The sequence below is a fragment of the Gadus chalcogrammus genome, chromosome 8 (genome assembly GCF_026213295.1).
Source record: "Gadus chalcogrammus isolate NIFS_2021 chromosome 8, NIFS_Gcha_1.0, whole genome shotgun sequence".
Taxonomy (NCBI): domain Eukaryota; kingdom Metazoa; phylum Chordata; class Actinopteri; order Gadiformes; family Gadidae; genus Gadus; species Gadus chalcogrammus.
This window is the reverse complement of record NC_079419.1, coordinates 28,180,394-28,200,521: the sequence shown is the minus strand read 5'-3', so window position 1 is coordinate 28,200,521 and position 20,128 is coordinate 28,180,394. Positions and strand designations below refer to the sequence as shown.

The 20,128-nt window shown below is 42.2% G+C and overlaps 1 protein-coding gene and 1 long non-coding RNA gene across 7 annotated transcripts; one reads left to right on the top strand and one right to left on the bottom strand.

Moving 5' to 3' along the window:
• The first annotated feature begins 2,844 nt into the window (after nt 1-2,844).
• On the top strand, nt 2,845-4,182 carry LOC130386983 (uncharacterized). The gene is made up of 4 exons (XR_008896268.1): nt 2,845-3,060; nt 3,285-3,352; nt 3,598-3,641; nt 4,073-4,182. It is a non-coding gene; the product is annotated as an uncharacterized LOC130386983 (long non-coding RNA).
• A 4,233-nt stretch (nt 4,183-8,415) lies between these two features.
• LOC130386966 (uncharacterized) lies at nt 8,416-13,941 on the bottom strand. Of its 6 annotated transcripts, XM_056595873.1 has the most exons (18): nt 13,821-13,941; nt 13,344-13,399; nt 13,103-13,253; nt 12,632-12,715; nt 12,343-12,553; nt 12,069-12,241; nt 11,872-11,970; nt 11,552-11,784; nt 11,263-11,441; nt 11,082-11,175; nt 10,577-10,921; nt 10,303-10,420; nt 10,128-10,219; nt 9,929-10,046; nt 9,653-9,748; nt 9,347-9,439; nt 8,982-9,134; nt 8,416-8,877 (listed from the first exon to the last, which is right to left on the bottom strand). In XM_056595873.1, the coding sequence occupies exons 7-18, from the start codon at nt 11,951-11,953 to the stop codon at nt 8,783-8,785; spliced, it is 1,698 nt and encodes a 565-aa protein (XP_056451848.1). In that variant the 5' UTR covers nt 11,954-11,970; nt 12,069-12,241; nt 12,343-12,553; nt 12,632-12,715; nt 13,103-13,253; nt 13,344-13,399; nt 13,821-13,941; the 3' UTR covers nt 8,416-8,782. The 6 variants fall into 6 exon arrangements, with proteins under 6 accessions (XP_056451848.1, XP_056451847.1, XP_056451850.1 ...); XM_056595872.1 differs by lacking the exon at nt 13,821-13,941 and having other exon boundaries at nt 13,344-13,796; XM_056595875.1 differs by lacking the exon at nt 13,821-13,941 and having other exon boundaries at nt 8,416-8,874; nt 13,344-13,796.
• Between the last annotated feature and the right edge of the window lie 6,187 nt (nt 13,942-20,128).

Here is a 20,128-nt window from a genome sequence, read left to right as displayed (position 1 = left end):
GGCGTAGCTTATATTAATCTTTATTATCTGAATGGGAAAATGGGAAATGCAATATTTTAGGACAGATACACCATTAAACGCGTTTCTAATGACATTTCTAGCGAGAAATGTACATTTTCCTTACATAATCTTCAGTCAGTGAATGTGTATGATCTTTATTAATCTTTATTATCTGAATGGGAAATGCAATATTTTAGGACAGATACACCATTAAACGCGTTTCTAATGACTTTTCTAGCGAGAAATGTACATTTTCCTTACATAATCTTCAGTCAGTGAATGTGTATGATCTTTATTAATCTTTATTATCTGAATGGGAAATGCAATATTTTAGGACCGATTCACCGTTAAACGTGTTTCTAATAACATTTCTAGCGAGAAATATACTTTTTACTTGCATAATCTTCAGTCAGTGATTGTGTCTGATCTTTAGTTTTATAGTTATTAGGATTTGATTGGCTCGCTCGCATGTTTCAACGACGTCAGGTTGCTTTCGCTAAACTAGCAGCTCACGTGCTTCCTACGTTTGTGTTATTAAACTGTTACTTTATGTAACTTTTAATGATATCATCTTGTTAGAAACACGTATATCTGAGAGCCAACCCAGTCGCCAAAAGCATACGTTGACAGTGTACTTTTCGTGAACACTGGATTACGTCGCATTTCAACATAAAATAGCGTGTTATACACGCACGCACACGCACAGACACACACACACACACACACACACACACACACACACACACACACACACACACACACACACACACACACGCACACGCACACGCACACGCACACGCGCACGCACGCACACACACGCACACGGTCGTGCGCAGGAGCACGCAATCGCGTGATACCGGGTTGAAAGAAAGACGTCAACTCTGGAGTGACCGAAAATTTGCGGTGCTGGTTTGTGTGACGTAAGTACAACTAGGTGATTGACTGCTATTTAAAAACGGTTGAATGCTTGAAATACTAAGATTATGGAGTTGATAGTGCAAATAATTATATTGCCGTTGTCAAAGAATATTAACAGGTATTAACAGCTAATAACAGATAACAAAAGCGTTGCTTCATAGGCTAATGTAGGCCTACGTCGCCACCTGTCCCTCGGGTAGGCTAGCTAGTTCGTTAGTAATTGAAATTGAACAATGAGAAAGGCTTAGATAAGTACCATACACAGCATCATGTTAGAAGGTAATTTACACAATGTAGTCGGCTGTTTGTAAAAAATAGTTTGTTTTTAGTGATTTACTTTTTTCTCCCTGCAGCTTCAAATAAGCATCATACATCTTAACTATCTCTCTGCCAATCTAATATTTTATATCTATAATCTTTCTTATCTATCTACTATCTGTGTATCTAATCTGTTTTATTTATCTGTCTATTCGGTTTGTCTGTGTCTTTGTAAATTAGGTAATCTTTCAATATGCCAGGCAGCACATGTAAGACATGCCCCTCCTGTAAAACCATTCTGCCTTGCGCTAAAAAGGTTTGCAGCCACTGCAAAATGGTCCAGCCTGTAAAAGAACGCCTCAAAATTGCCTTGAGAAAATTTGAGGCTAAGCGGGAAGAGTGGGCGTCTTCCCGCAAGAAGAACCACAACATGGCTGTTGTCAAGCAGGAAATGTTCCTCCTGGTATGTAAACAATTCAGATTAATTATGTTCTACCTTTAACTGTCTGAATCACTATTGCTTTGAATAGTAGGTCTTTTTTGATTACTACAGGCAAAACATTAACATGCTGTGATTTCCTTACAGCTCGAAAAGCTTCAAGCAGCAGGATATAAACCTGTCCTGCTGCTTGGAAAAGCCACTAAAAAGAGCCATGTGGTCAAGGTGTTCACACCTCGTTGCACATTGGCCACATTTGCGGAGGAGTCCCTCAAAAAAATGGGCTCCATCCATGAGTACATTTGTCAAGGTATGATTCTTTATTTTTATAAATTCCACACACCCTCTGCTTTGTTTACCAAAATACTAACTGCATCTTGTTATTTGTCCACCACATTCATTTTTATCATGGAACTATTGCTACAATTTTTTTGCTGCACAGGATGGACCCCTTTTGCAAGTGGGACTGCAGAGGGGCCAGAAGAGGGCAGGGGGACCACTCAGGTGAAGACATACAGGAATATCTATGACAATTAAAGAGGCTAATCCTATATATTGTTATATACTGCATATATACTCCAATATATTATGCTACAAATTACAATATACTAAGTCAGCTGTATAAGTGCTAACCTCTTTTCATGTTTGTTTATGGTTATTTATGCGTATAGATGTGTATAGATCTGTATGGTCTTAATTTCATATTTTTTAAAACTGAATTTACACTTGCACTGTTGAAGTTCCACTGTTGGACTTTGAGTGAGTGTTATCTTATGTCATCTTAGATGGACATGGACATGGGAGAGGTGGAGGACAGGGCCGTGCAGGTGGAGGAGGGGGAGGAGGTGACCCTGCAGGTGGAGGAGGGGGAGGAGGTGGCCCTGCAGTTGGAGGAGGTGGCCCTGCAGTTGGAGGAGGTGGCCCTGCAGGTGGAGGAGGTGGCCCTGCAGGTGGAGGAGGTGGCCCTGCAGGTGGAGGAGGTGGCCCTGCAGGTGGAGGAGGGGGCCCTGCAGGTGGAGGAGGGGGACCTGCAGGTGGAGGAGGGGGCCCTGCAGGTAGAGGAGGTGGCCCACCCGCAAACAGGAAGGACCAGGTATGGATTTTTCAATTAAAGCATGCATGAGAAGGTACTAAGTGTCATACAAATAAACATCATTGCCTGAATGAGTAATATTTTATTTTCCATTCCAACAGCGGTCTCTACTGTGCAGAGGAAGCGGAGGAGAAAAGGTATGTTCAGAATGTCTGTACAGATCGAATTGCTAATTGACTACTATTCTTTTCACCATAGCATTACATTTATTGTAGTTATTTTGGAAAAAGGACTGTAATAAGAATGTTGGTTATGACCATTTGAGTCTTTGTTTGAATACCTCAACATTTCTTTCCTACAGAGCATCACAGCCAGAAGGGGCTTGAAAAAAGGAATAAGACTTTACCGAAGAGTAAGATCAAATAGTTTGTAACGATCAGAGCACTGACAAACCCTTTACACAATTTATAATTATGGAATTGTAAATTATTCTCCTGTGTATTCATAGCAGCGATTACAGCATTAATACAGTATTAATAATTACTGTTATTGATTTTATATTTGCGGTATTTTATATTTGCCAGTGGATAAGCATAGATGGTTTTGTTGTGAAAAACATGTTTTTTATATTTTCAGATTGCCCCTACCATATTGGTCGTGACTCCTTCGAAATAAGGAGTTACGGGAAGGAGAGGATGAGAAAGGTTTGACAGACCCATAAAGACCCAGCAAAAACACATGCGTGATTAACTGTAGGAATGACATTCTCGCTGATTGATCATGAGCATGCATATTAAGTGCATACTGTAAATGTAATTTACTCATGTATACAAGTAATTTGCATAAATATTTTGGAATAGTACCGTCAATGCATTTTGTCTATCAAACTCATAGGCTAACACTGAATTTATTATCTTACTACTGAATTTATGGTTCCTTTCCTTGATAGGGCATTAAAGAAGTCCTTGTTGATTGGCAGCCTTGCCCAGTTTGGTATGTATTTAATTTGGTTTCTTTCTGTTTCACTGGTTTTTTTTAAACCACTTCATTGCTTTTCCGCGTATTTTACATTATACCATATTATTTTGCACCATCTTGGTGCAAAATAGCTGCTGCTATTTTAACGTTTAACAGTAGTTCTTCCACCAAACACACTTGCCAACCAGATTTCCTATCAAGTGGTTTCATCATTCCCTTTCTTATGTGTCATACACTATTACATTATTAGATCTTGAATTATTAGAAAATGACTTGAAAGTGTGGTATTGCTCAAGAACAAAAATGTGCAAAGATTGGGCTTGATTTGTATTTGCCTTTATAGATGAGAATCAATATAAAGTAGGTATATACTGTGTGTTATGTAAGTGGAGTTCGACCAATCATCACAAAACGGTTCATTGATATATTATTTGTTCTCTTTTCAGTGGGAAGGAGTGGGCCAGGTCCTGGCAGCCAAAAGATTTGAATTAGTCCCCCTGCCCTCTTCAAATAAAAACATATTTTCAGTCTTTCTAGAATGTGGTGCTACTCCTGATACATGATTGCCCTGCCATTCAAATGTGGTCACTAAGAGCTTAATGACACACACACACACATATATATATATATATATATATATATATATATATATATATATATATATATATATATTTATGGACACAACAGTTAATATAAATATGAATTCCAGTCTGTAGGCAGTACATGGTGGGTAAAGTTAAAGTAACTCAAAAGTTGTGGGCTGAAGGGTCTCTAGGTAATAGAGTAGTAGCAGCAATTAATTGAGTATTTAATCCATTCAATGTATTTAAGATATGCATCCAGGTATAATTGCAAATGGCTATATTGTATAGAAAATATTGATTTTAAACATACAAGTGCAAGCAGGGCCTACTGAATGTCAATTTAGTCACAACAGATTATTAAAATATAGTGCTGATAGATCTTTATTCAACACCAAAACACCAGATTCTCTTGGATGATTAAGTTAGCTGCTACGTCAAACCAACCATGGTGTGGTGGTGGTTTCATATATGTGAAAGGGCATTCAAATATAGCCTACTACAATAATAATAATAATACATTTTATTTGTAAATCACTTTTCATAAAAATAATCTCAAAGTGCTACAACAAAACACGAAGGGCAATAACACAATAAAATAAATAATAATAATCTAAGGACCATAGGTGTTATAGGGTGTACCGATGAGAAGGCTGTTACAGTAATCAAGCCTGGAGGGGATTAAGGCGTGGACGAGTTTCTCTGCGTCAGAGAAGGTGAGGATTGGGCAGAGTTTTGATCAATGATCAATTAGGAGGCCGAAGCCCTAAAGGACAACCCTGTCTCATGAAAATTACGTTCCCAGAGAACTATTCGGCATTCTCAATTACGTTTGTCTGAAAACGTATTTTGTCTCGACAGAAAAACATGGTGGCTAAGCCTATGATGGTTGCTATGGACGCTGAAACTAGCAGCCCGAATGCCGTTTAAAGCATGGAAATAAAACCATTGTCTTTGCTGATTATGTTATTTTATGGAACCGTGTAATGATGTTATTTTTCCACACATAAACACAGAACAGTCTGTTCAACCCGGTATCACGCCAAGGAACCGTGTAATGATGTTATTTTTCCACACATAAACACAGAACAGTCTGTTCAACCCGGTATCACGCCAAGGCGTGAAATAGATACATTGGTCCACCTCGCAAGGAGTGTTCAGTGTCACGCTATGCCTGACCAAAGCGTGAAGAGATACACGTTTCTTCCGCCCATCTAAATGAATGGAGGAATAGCACCAATAGGGGTCGATACGTTCTCCCAGCATTTGGGGGAAATGGTTACGTGTATATATATATATATATATATATATATATATATATATATATATATATATATATTAGATTAGAAAACTGTATTTATTATCCCAAAATGGGCGATTTCGTTCACAGTTTCCAGTCTCACATAATAGATTACTTAATAAATACAATAAATAGCAATAGGAGGTAGACAAAAACATATATCAAAGGCAGTCCAACACACACATTTAACTCACAATTCATTTCAGCCCGTCAGTAACAACCACCCTGCCCCCGGAAACACCCAGCAACACTGGTGTGCTCTCCACCTACTCCTTACTTTTGTCATCATTTAGTAACCTGATGGTTGCAGGGATAAAAGAGTGGGAGTACCTCATTGTTCTTGTCCTGATTGAACAGTAGCGCCGCCCTGAAGGCATTAGGCATATATATATATATATATATATATATATATATATATATATATATATATATCCAATATTTTAGGACAGATTGACCATTAAACGTGTTTCTAATAACATTTCTAGCGAGAAATATACTTTTTACTTGCATAATCTTCAGTCAGTGAATGTGTCTGATCTTTTGTTCGATAGTTAGTTTTATGGTCTCCCTAGCATGTTTCAAAGACGTCAGGTTGCTAGGGACGCGACGATCTAGTTGTGGGCCAGCAGAGGGTAACATTTATACCGAATTTGGCCTGTAACCAAATGTATGATATGCTATACGTATAGCCTAGTTTATATGTTATAAATATTTGTTATATGGTCTGGTTATACCTGAACTTGGTTAAAGATGTTCAATGGTCAGATACAGATCATGTTATAACGATAATTGAATAAAAGTTATGGTCTACTTATAGATAGAATATTACACGACGTAATAATTGTATACATATAATAGCCTATATTTTAATATTAAATTAATTAATTACAATAACGGCTTTAAACATGTGACATGCCTACGTTTTTTGGGCCTTTTCTTTTCAATGGGCCTGCGTCATACCTGAACTTGGTTAAAGATGTTCAATGGTCAGATACAGATCATGTTATAACGATAATTGAATAAAAGTTATGGTCTACTTATAGATAGAATATTACACGACGTAATAATTGTATACATATAATAGCCTATATTTTAATATTAAATTAATTAATTACAATAACGGCTTTAAACATGTGACATGCCTACGTTTTTTGGGCCTTTTCTTTTCAATGGGCCTGCGTCAACGTCACGTGACTCTCGGCAAACCACGTTGGTTAAAGACGGCAATGGAGCTTGGTTAGGAAATAGAAAGATATACCATGAAAATATCTTCCCGTAACGGGGCCAACAAGGTGTCATTTGTCATCTTTCGAGGCGATTGCAACGGTGCCATGCATGACCATATTTGACTATGTTTCATTGTATTTAAATGTTAATGCTTTTAATTCAAAGCGTGAAGAGATACACGTTTCTTCCGCCCATCTAAATGAATGGAGGAATAGCACCAATAGGGGTCGATACGTTCTCCCAGCATTTGGGGGAAATGGTTACGTGTATATATATATATATATATATATATATATTATATATATATATAATTATTATATTAGATTAAAACTGTATTTATTATCCCAAAATGGGCGATTTCGTTCACAGTTTCCAGTCTCACATAATAGATTACTTAATAAATACAATAAATAGCAATAGGAGGTAGACAAAAACATATATCAGGGTAGTAATTAGCTGTCGATTTTGGAGGCCTTTATAGATAATAACCAGCTATAGATTTGCTACCCGATGGAGTTTTCTGACAAATTACATGTTATTTAGCATCTACATTAGCAGCTGAGTCCAATGAGATCAAGCTCGACCTTGTGCCACACAGAGATCATGTCCTAGGCCATAGGTGTACCATGTAAAATACAGGGGCCATGTAGTGTAGGGGGCCGTGTAGGGCCGTGGAGTGTCATGCTTTGTGTCATTGGACTCAGCTCAATGTGTAGATGCTAAATAACATGTCATTTGTCACAAACTTTTATCGGGAAGCAAATCAATAGCTGGTCATTATTGATTAAGGCCTCCAATTTCGACAGCTAATTACTACCATTAAACATGTTTGAATGTGTTCATGTGTGGCACCGTTGCAATCGCCTGGAAGCGTAGATGTTGAAGGACATCTTGTTTGCCCTCTTACGCACCGGCCCTACAAGAAATTACTCAGCAAGTGCTCCATCTTGTTGCACCTCACCCAGCGGCTCGCTTGCAAGATTTTGGTCTGAAGTTCTACCCAAACCTACACCCTAGCCATCCAACATGCATATCTGAGAATCAGGCCTCTCTTTAATAATGACAAAAAGTTATGAGAGAAACACACATTAACTTTTTGTTATCTCATAAGCGGCGTGGTGCCGGCTCCTTTTGACCCCCGACTTCAAAAACGTGGCCACAGGCCAGCTGTGTCTACACACCTTTAGCCACAAATGTACACCTCCATCCCACAAAAAATGGGGACTAGAAACTAACCTCTGTCTTATGTACATTTACTGTACTGTTGGAGGTCACGCCCCTTTGCCGACCTTTTCGAGATAGCTAGGGATGCTAAAATGTTTACACACATTTCCCGGGGCCCCGTGTACGACATATCCGAGATTTGGAGTTCTAGCCCTTAGACAAAAAAAGTATTCCCAAATGGAGTGTCATTTGGACAAAGCCCCTCAGAAGTGTAGCCTGCAAGACCTAATGGTTCAGAATGTGGTGGAAAAACAGTTTTTGAGATAGGAAGGTCCTACCGCCCTGAAATTTTAATACCTTATTCTAGGGCCTAACTGGGACCTCCGCACCGAAACTTGGCCCGGTCGGACCCCGAGGGCAGGCCCCCCCTTCCTGCCCTTGGGGTCCGACCGGGCCAAGTTTCGGGTGCGTTTACATGGCACATCTGATCCGCATAGATTTCTATGCGTCATAGATCTCTTCCTAAAATGTGATCCGAATGTACTGTATACATGGCAGTAACAAAAGTGTCCGTTAAGTCTCGTGCATAGAAATCTATGCGGAACAGATGTGTCCATGTCAATAAGGCTAGTGAGGTTATAGCACTATTTATTCTCACCCACCCCATCTTGAATTGAAGAGATAGATTTTTTTATTTTTTTATTTTAAACATAGCAATAACAATGATCATTTGTGTACATCAAGCGAGGCACGAAACCACACCATCAACTAAGTTGCTTGTTCTCTTGCATCTTCCTCATCCTCGCTGGTGTCTGGACTGACCAGGCCCATCGGATCACATTCCTCTTCCTCACAAACGTCAAGGAGGACAGAGGCCAATGGACCTAGAGCAGTCTTATACCGCTGCAGGACCATTTGATGTCGTTCTTCCACTTCCGCAAGTCTTCTTGCCAAGAGACAGTGAAGTCCATTTCATCTTCTACAAGTAGAGGACAGAAAACCCAACGACGTTAATATATATTGAAACATCCCCCACTAATTGAATACATTAAATGGGATCCCCAAAACTTGTCTTTAACTTACCGTATCTTGCAAGCTCCGTCTTGAGGGCCACTCCCAGGTTCTGCAACCACGTACAGTGCTGGGCCATCTCCAACACCAGGATAGGGAGCTCCTCTTCCAGCCGTGTTTTCAGCATTTCCTGGTCGTGCAGTCGTTTCTTGACCCCGATTGTTACTAATGATCCAAAATATTAAGATCAATACATGAGTATCTGGCATAACATTTAGCAATGCAACCATAATGGAAACAGAATTTAGAAATGATGTTTCTTTCCCAAAATCGTTTTATATATTACAAAACCACCATTATATTTAATATATCATTTCAGGATAGTTCACTATTCCGATATACTGCATGACATTTTAAAAGCATTGAAAAATGCATACCACTGCCATAGTCCTCCCATGGCCATATTGCGCCAGTGCTCTGTCCAGCCAAAGAGTGGTCAACCAAGGCCACATCAATCCTTTTGGAGAGGTCTGCAACAAGACTGTTGTATTTATCAATCTCCTGGAGAAGGCGCTTTTTGTCTTCCGTCAACTTTCTTCAGAGACGATGGCGAAGCTTGTTGCTGTCTAGATTGTTTAGGAGAAACGTAATATGCAGACACAAAAACCTTGTATAGGTTATATTAAAAACAATATAGATACATTGTTAGGTATACCGGATAACTCAAGAAAAAGCCTACATACCATTCTGACGGTAGAGGGTTTGTTTCTGTTGCTTTAGACCCAGATGGAGACCCTCAATGGACTGCTGGAGAACGTGCAGACCCGTTACTGGGGTCTCTGTAGATATCCGTTAGGGTGAAATTAAGCTCAGTGTACTGTATTCTATACAATGCAACCGAGTTTTCTAGATTTTTGCAGCACTAATGCTTCACTGATTGTGTATTATTTTGATTACCGTTTGAACACAAATGTCTGTAAGGAAACTGCAAAAAGGCATGTATATTGTTCTGTCCTCACCGCTCTCTGCCCATTCCTTGACTTCAGCAATCCACTGTACAGCCATTGCATTTGAGCACTGCAGGTCCTTCTGCAGTTGTGACAGCCTCTCTGCCTCTTCTTCTGCCCTTTTAGATGTCTAAAATATTTACAATAATTACAATAGGAACTCAGTCTGCCTAACAACTGGCACAAAAACATACATGAATATGAAACATACCTTCACATATCTTGTGGAGAGGGCCTTGTGTAGCGTCTCTGCTTTGTGATGGTTCCAACCCATTGCATGCACAGTGAGCATGTCCACACGTGCTGGTATAAGGAGAATTACATTATGTTCTGCAATCTATGAGCAATATTAGATGATAGCATAAACTCAGACCAAAGTGACTTACCTGCTTTTGACATGTACTTTGTTGTCAGGGCACAACGGGAGAGGTAGCTGTTTATTTGCTCCACCTCCTCACCGGCAGTTGTGCCTGCTCCCTTCTGATTCCGACCACTCCATTTTATCTGTTGCAAGGATGGGTGGATTTGGGGTTCATTAGAGCCAATGAAGCAGTTTGAAAACGTGGACAAATATTATGGAAAAGGAATTCAGCTTAAAGCTGTCCATTCCTATAGTAACACATGGCGTATTCATTTGAAAATAACAGATAACAGACATACCTCACACTTGGTAGCATGAGCTCTTGCATGCATGATGCTCAGGAAGGGCTTCATTTCTGTGAGGCTCTTGAGAGCTGGAATGACCGAAGCAACTTTTTGTAGGTATGGCCAGTATTTGCATGCCACATCCATAGCAAAAAACTGTGCCTTGCTTGGGAGAAGCTCCCTTTGGAGATACATAGGATACGCAAATATCTCTCCTCTGTACATGTTAAGGGCTTTTAAAAGGAAGCCATGCCGACACACCGCAACCTCAACGCCTTCCTCATCCAGTTTAGAGGCCCGCCTAGAGGTCTCCCTTGCTGCTGCCCATTGAGAGTCTCCACATGTGCCTCTCCCCTTTATCTGTGAATATAGTGCATACACATATTGTTAATGTAATTCACGACAAAAGAGTAGGGAGTATGGAATACTTCTAGAAGTCCAGGAAATGCAATGATTCCTTTAGTAACAGAACTATTTGAGTGTTTAAAAAAAGTGTTTAAGAATGTAAGCTTAAACTTACATTCTTCACCGCCATCTGTATTGTGTTGACAAAATCAGACACCTCACTGTCTTTGGCTAGAAATAGCCCATCAAAAAAGGGAGTGTCATTAGATCTAGGGGAAAAATATATAACATCCATTACCTACTCTTGTTGTCACTTACAGTCACGACTCAATTACCAAAGAGAACTTAAAGTGCACCTTCCAGTATGGCCAAAGCGATAAAGCTTCCTGTTGCCATCTGCTGACACTGCTACCATTTCAGGTGTGCAGGCAGGGCAGGTGAAAGGGGTATCACAGCAGAGCTGGTCTTTCTCAAAGGAGGCGTATGCAAACTCAAGAAAGCTCCTCTGCAGGGCATCCCCGTTGATCTGTCCAGACTAGAAAGTATATCAGAATATGGAAAACATTTTTGATAGTCAAAAAAAAAAAAAAAAAATTGCTGACAATATTGGTGAGCATAATAAATAGTATTGCTGATGTCACTTACTCTTCCTGCACACAGTGTGCGATGTTCCAGCATTTTTGCAAGGGCTTGCCTGGAGAATCCAGGTGAGATCAACTTCAGCTCCTGAAAGGTGTTGAGGAGGTCCACCGTGTAGATTGTGGAAGCATTTGCAGAAGCTGGCCAATATCCACTCCTGACTAGGTCTCTCACATCAGGGGCCCACTGCTGCAGGCATGTTTGGCACACATAACGTGGCAAATGCAAATCATAACGCCCTAACGAAAAAAACAACATTAGTCATAATCATTGACACATATTGTATATTAGACTAACAGAAGTCTAAATAGAGAACTGGTTTCTACCATTGATGGTAATCAAGATGACTGGTTTCCCAGCTTCCACTGTGAAGCTAGGGACCTGGCAGGTGCAGTGCTGTGCTGGCATTGTGGGTAAAATGCGATCTGTCGAAAAGAAAAGTGAACATTCTGTATATGGCAGCAGACTGAATAAACAAGATAAGGATCAGGAAGTCTAGACAGGTAGATTTGTCAGACCTTACCTTACTCATGTGTGGCATATATTCCAGTCTCTCCTCTTGAGATACATGTGGATGGGGGAATGGCTTTAAAGAAGCCATCCACCACGCTGTCCCTGTTGTGGAGTGGCCGTTTGCTGTGGTTATGCATGTCGCAGGCCCCACAAAACCACTGCTCCGGAAGGCACTCTCTGCACCTAAGCAGACAAAACACTCAAGTCAAGTCACTCAATTTATATGATATACTTTTTTTAGTGTACATAGATACATTCTATTATTTGATTGATGAACATCCAACCTTATAACAGCCGGCTTGTGGCAGAAGCAACACAATGGCTTGCCAACAGCCTCAGATTCCAAAAGGCATCTGAGGTGGTACGGCCGTGCTTCCTCCCAACGGTCAGAGGCTTTCTGCTGCCTAACAGACCACGATGATGCTGCGCTTCTCTCAGGCTCAGCAGGACAGGGGCTTGAATCCAGTAGGGCAGAAAGCCTCTCCATGTTTTGTTCTGCAAATAAAATATAACCAAATGATCTACATTCTATATACAGTATTTGGATTTCAGAATTAAACACTGTATATTTACCAAACATCTCTTGAGGATTTTGCTGTGCTCTGGGTAAGGGCAAGGAATCCTCTGAAGGAAGTGCCAACACCTCAGTGTCCATGCCTGTTAAACAGTACATGACAGATTAATATATCTCTACGGCAGACACTCAAGTGCTTGCACTGCTGCAAGAAACTCATTTGACAGTAAGTACGTCAATCAAACGGTCGTACTGCACTCCCTCTCCCCCGCTCCCATGTACTTGTACTTGGAATGGGTAGAGTCAGCGTTGAAGGAGAGGGGGTAGGACCATTTGAGTTGTGTATTTTCAAAATCTGCTGGCGTTTCGCAAATCCCATACCCAACCTTTAACGGTCCAAATGTTACAAATCGACTTTGACCCACGGGAACGAAAAATCGAATAATAGAAAATTCTGACCCATCCCTAATTGCCATGGGTAATTGTTTGTCACCAAATTAAACTAATCTGAATTTGCACATAAAACAAACCTGTAGTTAGGCCACTCCATCGGTCTGCACGGCCTGTATGGCCCGCACGGCCTCCACGTCTCCCTCTGGCCTTGCCGCGTCCGCTCCGTTTGGTTGAGCTCCGTGGTGAATCCCCTCCAGGTCTTGCCCGATTGACATTCTCCGCAGCCTCCTGTGTGTTTAAGTCCAACATCTTGTGAGGTACTGAAACATTCATTTCATGTACAAGTTCAAGTTCAGTTAATGTACAAAAGGTTGTTACCATGGCTTCTGCAAGGAATTGGTCATGCATCAACCCAACGGCAAGGTGTCTTCCTTCTGTGCGGGGGTCACGGAGATCCAGGTCAAACAACTTGTCCATAGCAACACGAGAGAAAAGTTACAGCGATAGAATGAATAGAACTACTGCCGACAATCGATCTTGAGAATGCTTGTAAGATTAGCAGTCCTAGCTATATGTCGCTCGAGAGCAGCCTCATAGAGCTCGTAAGTTCGCCCCTTCCGGTAGTCCCCTCATGGGACCTCTGAGATCGAAAAATATGAATGGGTTTCAATGGAGAGAAAGTAATTATTTTTTGGTCCCCGTCTTTATATGTGCTGGATTACACATATGTATACGTAGCGGAAGAGTCGGAGCCAGGCTGAGCCAAAGTCGGCGCATTTTCCACATAGCCTGCATTAAAAGAGTCATTTTTTAGTTTTTATAGTTTTTTATAGCTGCTAGGCGTAAAGAGTTCACCTTTCAAAGCGGGATGTTTATTGCGGGGGAGGAGCCACGGCGGCAGTCGTGATCGTAATTTCCGGTTAGTGCACCACGGAGTACTCGATTTGGAACAGCACTCACATCTGAAAAATTAACGTAGTAGATAGTACGGATAGTATACTTCTTTTAAGTATACTCATGGAAGTACAGGTATTGGAACACGGCAGCCTTAAAGGGGTAGTTCGGAATTTTGGACATAGGGCCTGATTCCGAAGTAAGCATTGGTATTCTATATCACTGGAGACAGTTTTCAACACATTTCATTCAGTCCTTCTAGTTGCAGAGTTCGCTCGTGCTAGGCTAGCGCAAGTCAACGGGCAATGCTAGCCGACAGACTATACATCTAAATGTCTGTTTATAGAATAATGTTAGAAATAAAACCAACCTTGCATTGCATTGCATTTTGAGGGAATTGCGGGGTCTCAGCAGCAGTGTTATATTCCTGTACGTAGGCTACGGCAGCGGCGGACTGATACCTAGGTTACCTGCCGCTGTCATTGCTACAAACGCAGAGTACAGTGAACGAAGGAATTCTACAAGCGTATTAAATTAACAAGATATGGCCACGTTTGGAGGAGTTAGCGATGCATCTGCTTTTGAAGACGATTATGAGGAATTTGTTGTATCCAACGAACCGTACATGTACGAGCCGGTGTTTTGATGTCAAAGCCAGCAGCAACAAGCCACAGTTGAGTCCTTTCTGGATCTCGCACTGGAAATTGGTGGAAACTTTGTGGTGCCCATCTGTACCGTTTATTTCTACAATTTCTAAAAGCACACTGAACCATCATGTTGCCTAGTCGTTCAATTGCGCTTCTGTCCCACGCTTCTGTTTACATTCTTCTGTCGTGATTCGGTTACAAACCTAACCAGCGCATAGTCGAATTCCGCTTCTGCTGAGAAAGTAGTCCCTCGATGATTCATGCGATGCATGGTTAGTTTTATATCTAACATTATTCTATCAACACAGACATTTAAATCTATAGTCTGGCGTTATAATTGATTTACCTCGGGTGTACTGTGGAGTGGGTAAGACTGTTTTTAATAGCAGGCTAGCATTGCCCGTTGACTTGCGCTAGCCTAGCACGAGCAAACTCTGCAACTAGAAGGACTGAATGAAATGTGTTGAAAACTGTCTCCAGTGATATAGAATACCAATGCTCACTTCGGAATCAGGCCCTATGTCCAAAATTCCGAACTACCCCTTTAACAGAATAGCCTATTTGTATAATAAGGGAAATAATTACTTTTCCAAAGCCAAAACTTACTTTATTTTTTCAAGTTTTACAAAGAAGAAATCTAAAAATCATTGTACAAGATACTGTGTGTGTGTGTGTGTGTGTGTGTGTGTGTGTGTGTGTCTGTGTCTGTGTCTGTGTCTGTGTCTGTGTCTGTGTCTGTGCGTGTGCGTGTGTGTGTGTGTGTGTGTGTGTGTGTGTATAACACGCTATTTTATGTTGAAATGCGACGTAATCCAGTGTTCACGAAAAGTACACTGTCAACGTATGCTTTTGGCGACTGGGTTTGCTCTCAGATATACGTGTTTCTAACAAGATGATATCATTAAAAGTTACATAAAGTAACAGTTTAATAACACAAACGCAGGAAGCACGTGAGCTGCTAGTTTAGCGAAAGCAACCTGACGTCGTTGAAACATGCGAGCGAGCCGATCAAATCCTAATAACTATAAAACTAAAGATCAGACACAATCACTGACTGAAGATTATGCAAGTAAAAAGTATATTTCTCGCTAGAAATGTTATTAGAAACACGTTTAACGGTGAATCGGTCCTAAAATATTGCATTTCCCATTCAGATAATAAAGATTAATAAAGATCCTACACATTCACTGACTGAAGATTATGTAAGGAAAATGTACATTTCTCGCTAGAAAAGTAATTAGAAACGCGTTTAATGGTGTATCTGTCCTAAAATATTGCATTTCCCATTCAGATAATAAAGATTAATAAAGATCATACACATTCACTGACTGAAGATTATGTAAGGAAAATGTACATTTCTCGCTAGAAATGTCATTAGAAACGCGTTTAATGGTGTATCTGTCCTAAAATATTGCATTTCCCATTCAGATAATAAAGATTAATATAAGCTACGCCGTGTTCCGGAGCCGCGGGGGATTCTGGGAATTGGGGTTCTCAGTTGACAAATGGGGCTTTTGTTAACTTGTTTTGTTGTTAGGATTAAGTGGGGTTAATGGGTTCGGGATGTTATGTGGTTGTGTGTTGTTCTATTAACATTGTTCGTGTGTTCATTATTGTCGACACCGTCACCGAGAGTGACGTGACCATCGTTTCGTGCAGCTGTTCCGTGTTGAAGTCTCGTTCAATAAAAAACAACTCTCGTTGTCGAGCGTGCCCCCCCCCCTACAAACGTGTCTCCCCCCCTCAACAAACGTGTCCCCCCCCCCCCCCCCCTCTTCAACTAACGTGTGTCCCCCCCCCTACAATCGTGTGTGTCCCCCCCCCCTCAACAAACGTGTCTCCCCCCCCCCCCCCCCCTCCCCGGTCAACAACAGTCTCCCCCCCCCCCCTAAACAATCGTGTCCCAAACCCCGAAACCCGCCTCCACAGCGGCACACGTGGATACTGTAGGTATAACACGCTATTTTTTACGTTGAAATGCTACGTATCCAGTGTTCATGGAAACGTACACCGTCAACGTTTTTTCTTGGCGACTGGGTTGCTGGGTTGGTGACACAAACCAGCACCGCAAACGTTCTCTCCCGCTTGAGATGACGTGTTTCTTTATAGTGTAACGACCTCGCCGGTGACATAATCATGTCGAGTCATTAGTTGAAGGTAGTTTTAATGGACCAAAAACCAGGTCACTGAAACCCGTAACATTGTAACAACATTGAAACCAACAGCTGAAAACCGGACCCAAACAAACCCCGGTTACCCCGGCAACACGGTCTCACTCGCGTGCAGGCCCCCACCCTCCTGTTCCTCCAAGGCCCTCCCCCAGCTGACCTAATGATTCGCCCCACACGCTGTTTGACAAGAATAACATTACAATACATGCACATAGAACAACTGGCATAACGGACAACGAAATATAATGTAACACATAACACACAAACTATTTAACTGTCCCAGGGTCGCTACAATAGATTCATGGGTCTGATTCGCCGATTTCCCATGCTGATATCCCCGAAGATTCTCGGGCATCTTCGACAATTTGGCTATAGATTGTCTCATTACACGCTAAATAATATAATTATAGCCTAATTATATATATAGGTTTTGGCATAAACATAACTAGGGTGCACTGTACTATCTGCGCACACCCTTTCTGAAGCCTCTCTCGCTCTCTCTCTCTCTGTCCCCCCCTCTCTCTCTTTCTCTCTCTCTCGTACCGATTTGTGGAGCACGTTAATTGTCTGAGAACACTCCCATTCAGAATGCATTGGTTTACATTTCGTTCTGTGCAGCACGCAAAAAGTCGGCTATCGTGCTCTGGAACACGCTTCAATAGATTAACGTTCGTGCGCAGGAGCACGCAATCGCGTGATACCGGGTTGGTCAGCACTAGCAGCAGCTACTGCTAACGCTACCACAAGATCGTTACTTCGCCGTGTTCGGAATACCTCCGATACATGGATACATTGGGTATCCGATACATGGATACCCAAGGACTTCCTTCTACTGCTGCTTCTATTTCTGCTCCTATGGGATTTAGGCCACATTTATGGACTGACGTCCAGCGGATCACCTACCCAAGAGATGTCCTGCTACAGCTCGGATTTAACCACCATCTCACCTCCACCACCACCATCACCACAGACTTGTTTCCCGAGGATATACTACGGAATAATTCATCTCACCCCTGCAATTCCGCACACCACAAACACCAGAAGGGGGAAGAAGAAGGGTGGAATAAGAGCCAGACTGAAGCAGGAGGCATGTAAACAACGGCCGCTCCCCCATGTGATACTTGCTAACGTGCGCTCTCTCCGGAACAAGCTAGACGAGCTGCAAGCTAACGTAAATCATCTGCATGAATACAGGACTGCTTCCGTTCTGGCATTTACGGAAACCTGGTTGAACAACAATGACAGTGATAACATGCTGCACATTGATGGCTTCGCTCCCCCAATAAGACTGGACAGAGACAGTGAGCTCACTGGGAAAGAAAATGGCGGCGGCGTTTGTCTTTACGTGAGCCCACGTTGGTGCTCGACGGCTGGGGTAAGAGAGAAATTGTGCAACACTAACATTGAACTCCTGGCTGTCTCCCTCCGCCCCTTCTACTTACCCAGGGAATTCCAACAGCTCTTTTTAATGCTGGTGTAAATCCACCCCAAAGCTAATGCTGCGGCTGCCACTGAACATCTCACTACATCACTAAACAGACTGCAACGTATCACCAGACTCACCGACATTTATCCTGGGTGATTTCAACCACTGCTCCCCTGGAAAAGCCCTTAAAGGTTTTCACCAATATACTGTATTACATGCAGCACCCGCTTGGGGAAGACGCTAGGCAAATTCTACAGGTCACTTCCAGATGCATACAGGTCGGTTGCACTCCCACCTTTCGGCTCCGCTGACCACAATACTGTTCAGCTCATCCCGGCATACATTCCCATTATAAGGAGGGTTGAGACGGTCACTAAGAACATCAAGCAGTGGACTAATGACAGCATCCTAGCTCTCCAAGGATGTTTTGAATCCACAGACTGGAGTAACCTTTTAACCCCCTCCGACAACCTCAATGAGCAAGTGGACACTGTCTCCTCTTATATTTCATCCTGTGTGGACAACATTATTCCCTCCAAAATTGTTACTATCTTCCCAAACAATTAACCCTGGGTTACCAAGCAGCTCAAAGACATCCTCAACAAAAAAAATAGGGTATTTTTCACTGGCACCGAATCTGAGAAGAAAGAGGTCAATAAAGAATTTAAGCGTGCCATTAAAGTAGCCAAGCTGAAAAACTAACAAAAAGTGCAGGAAAAATTCACACAGGGGAACCTCCGCTCAGCTTGGCAGGGCCTAAAAAATGTCTGCTATGAACATCGCCACCACCAGCCGAAATACCATCCAGGTGGACGGTAGCAGCCAGGTATCTCTTCCCAACGACCTAGACACCTTCTACACCAGATTTGAGAAAGACAACGCCACCCAGCTAGAAGAGATCAGGACCACACTTCAACCCAGCAGCTGTGCACTCAGCTTCAACACAGTGGACGTGGTGAGAGCACTGAAGAGGACTAAAGAAACCAGCTCACCTGGCCCGGACAACATCATGGCCGTGGTCTAAGGTACTGTGCCGAACAGTGAGGAGAAGTGTTCCAGACCCTCTTCCAAAGGTCCTTCGACAGCTGTACAGTTCCCCAGATGTGGAAACACTCCACAGTCATCCCCATACCTAAGAAGAATAGCACCAAAGTACTCAATGACTTCAGATCTGTGGCCCTCACCTCCCTCGTGATGAAAGCTATGGAGAGAATAGTGAAACAACACGTAATCTAAGAAACAAACTCTCTGATCAACCCACTCCAATATGCATATCGCACAAACAGAGGCGCTGATGATGCCAAAATATTCATCCTGGACACTGTACACAGACTCCTGGAACTACCAAAATCCTTAGTCAGACTGCTGTTTGCAGATTTCTCCTCCGCATTCACCTGGAAGACCAGCTCATCCTGTGGTTACAGGACTTCCTAACCCACAGATCACAGTGAGTGCTGGTCAACAACACCTTCTCCGACTTACACCACACCCCCACTGGCTCTCCTCAGGGCTGTGTCCTCTCCCCGCTGCTTTTCATCCTCTACACACCGATGACTGCAGATCTACACAGCCAAACTCTCACCTGGTAAAATAAGCTGACGACACAGTCCTCCTGTCTCTTCTATCAGGCTCCTCACAGCAATATCGATCAGCTCTCCAGGAGTTTGTCGATTGGTGTGGCAGCTCTTGTCTGGAGCTGAACACTAATAAAACCAAGGTGATGGTGGTGACCTCTTCCGACAAGCAGAGGGTGCTGGCTACAGCAGTCACCACCACAATCCATGGGGAGCCTGTTGAGCATGTGGAGGAGTACAAATATCTGGGTACCATCTTCGACAGTTTGCTCAAATTCTCCTCCAACACCGATGAGATTCCCAAAAAAAGTCACCAGAGGCAGTACCTTCTAAGGAGGCTCAACTCCTTTGGAGTAAGTAAGATCATCCTCCAGACTTTTTACTACTCCTTCATCGAGAGCATCATCACCTTCTCCATAACCACCTGAAGGGTGGTTCCACTCAACCACCC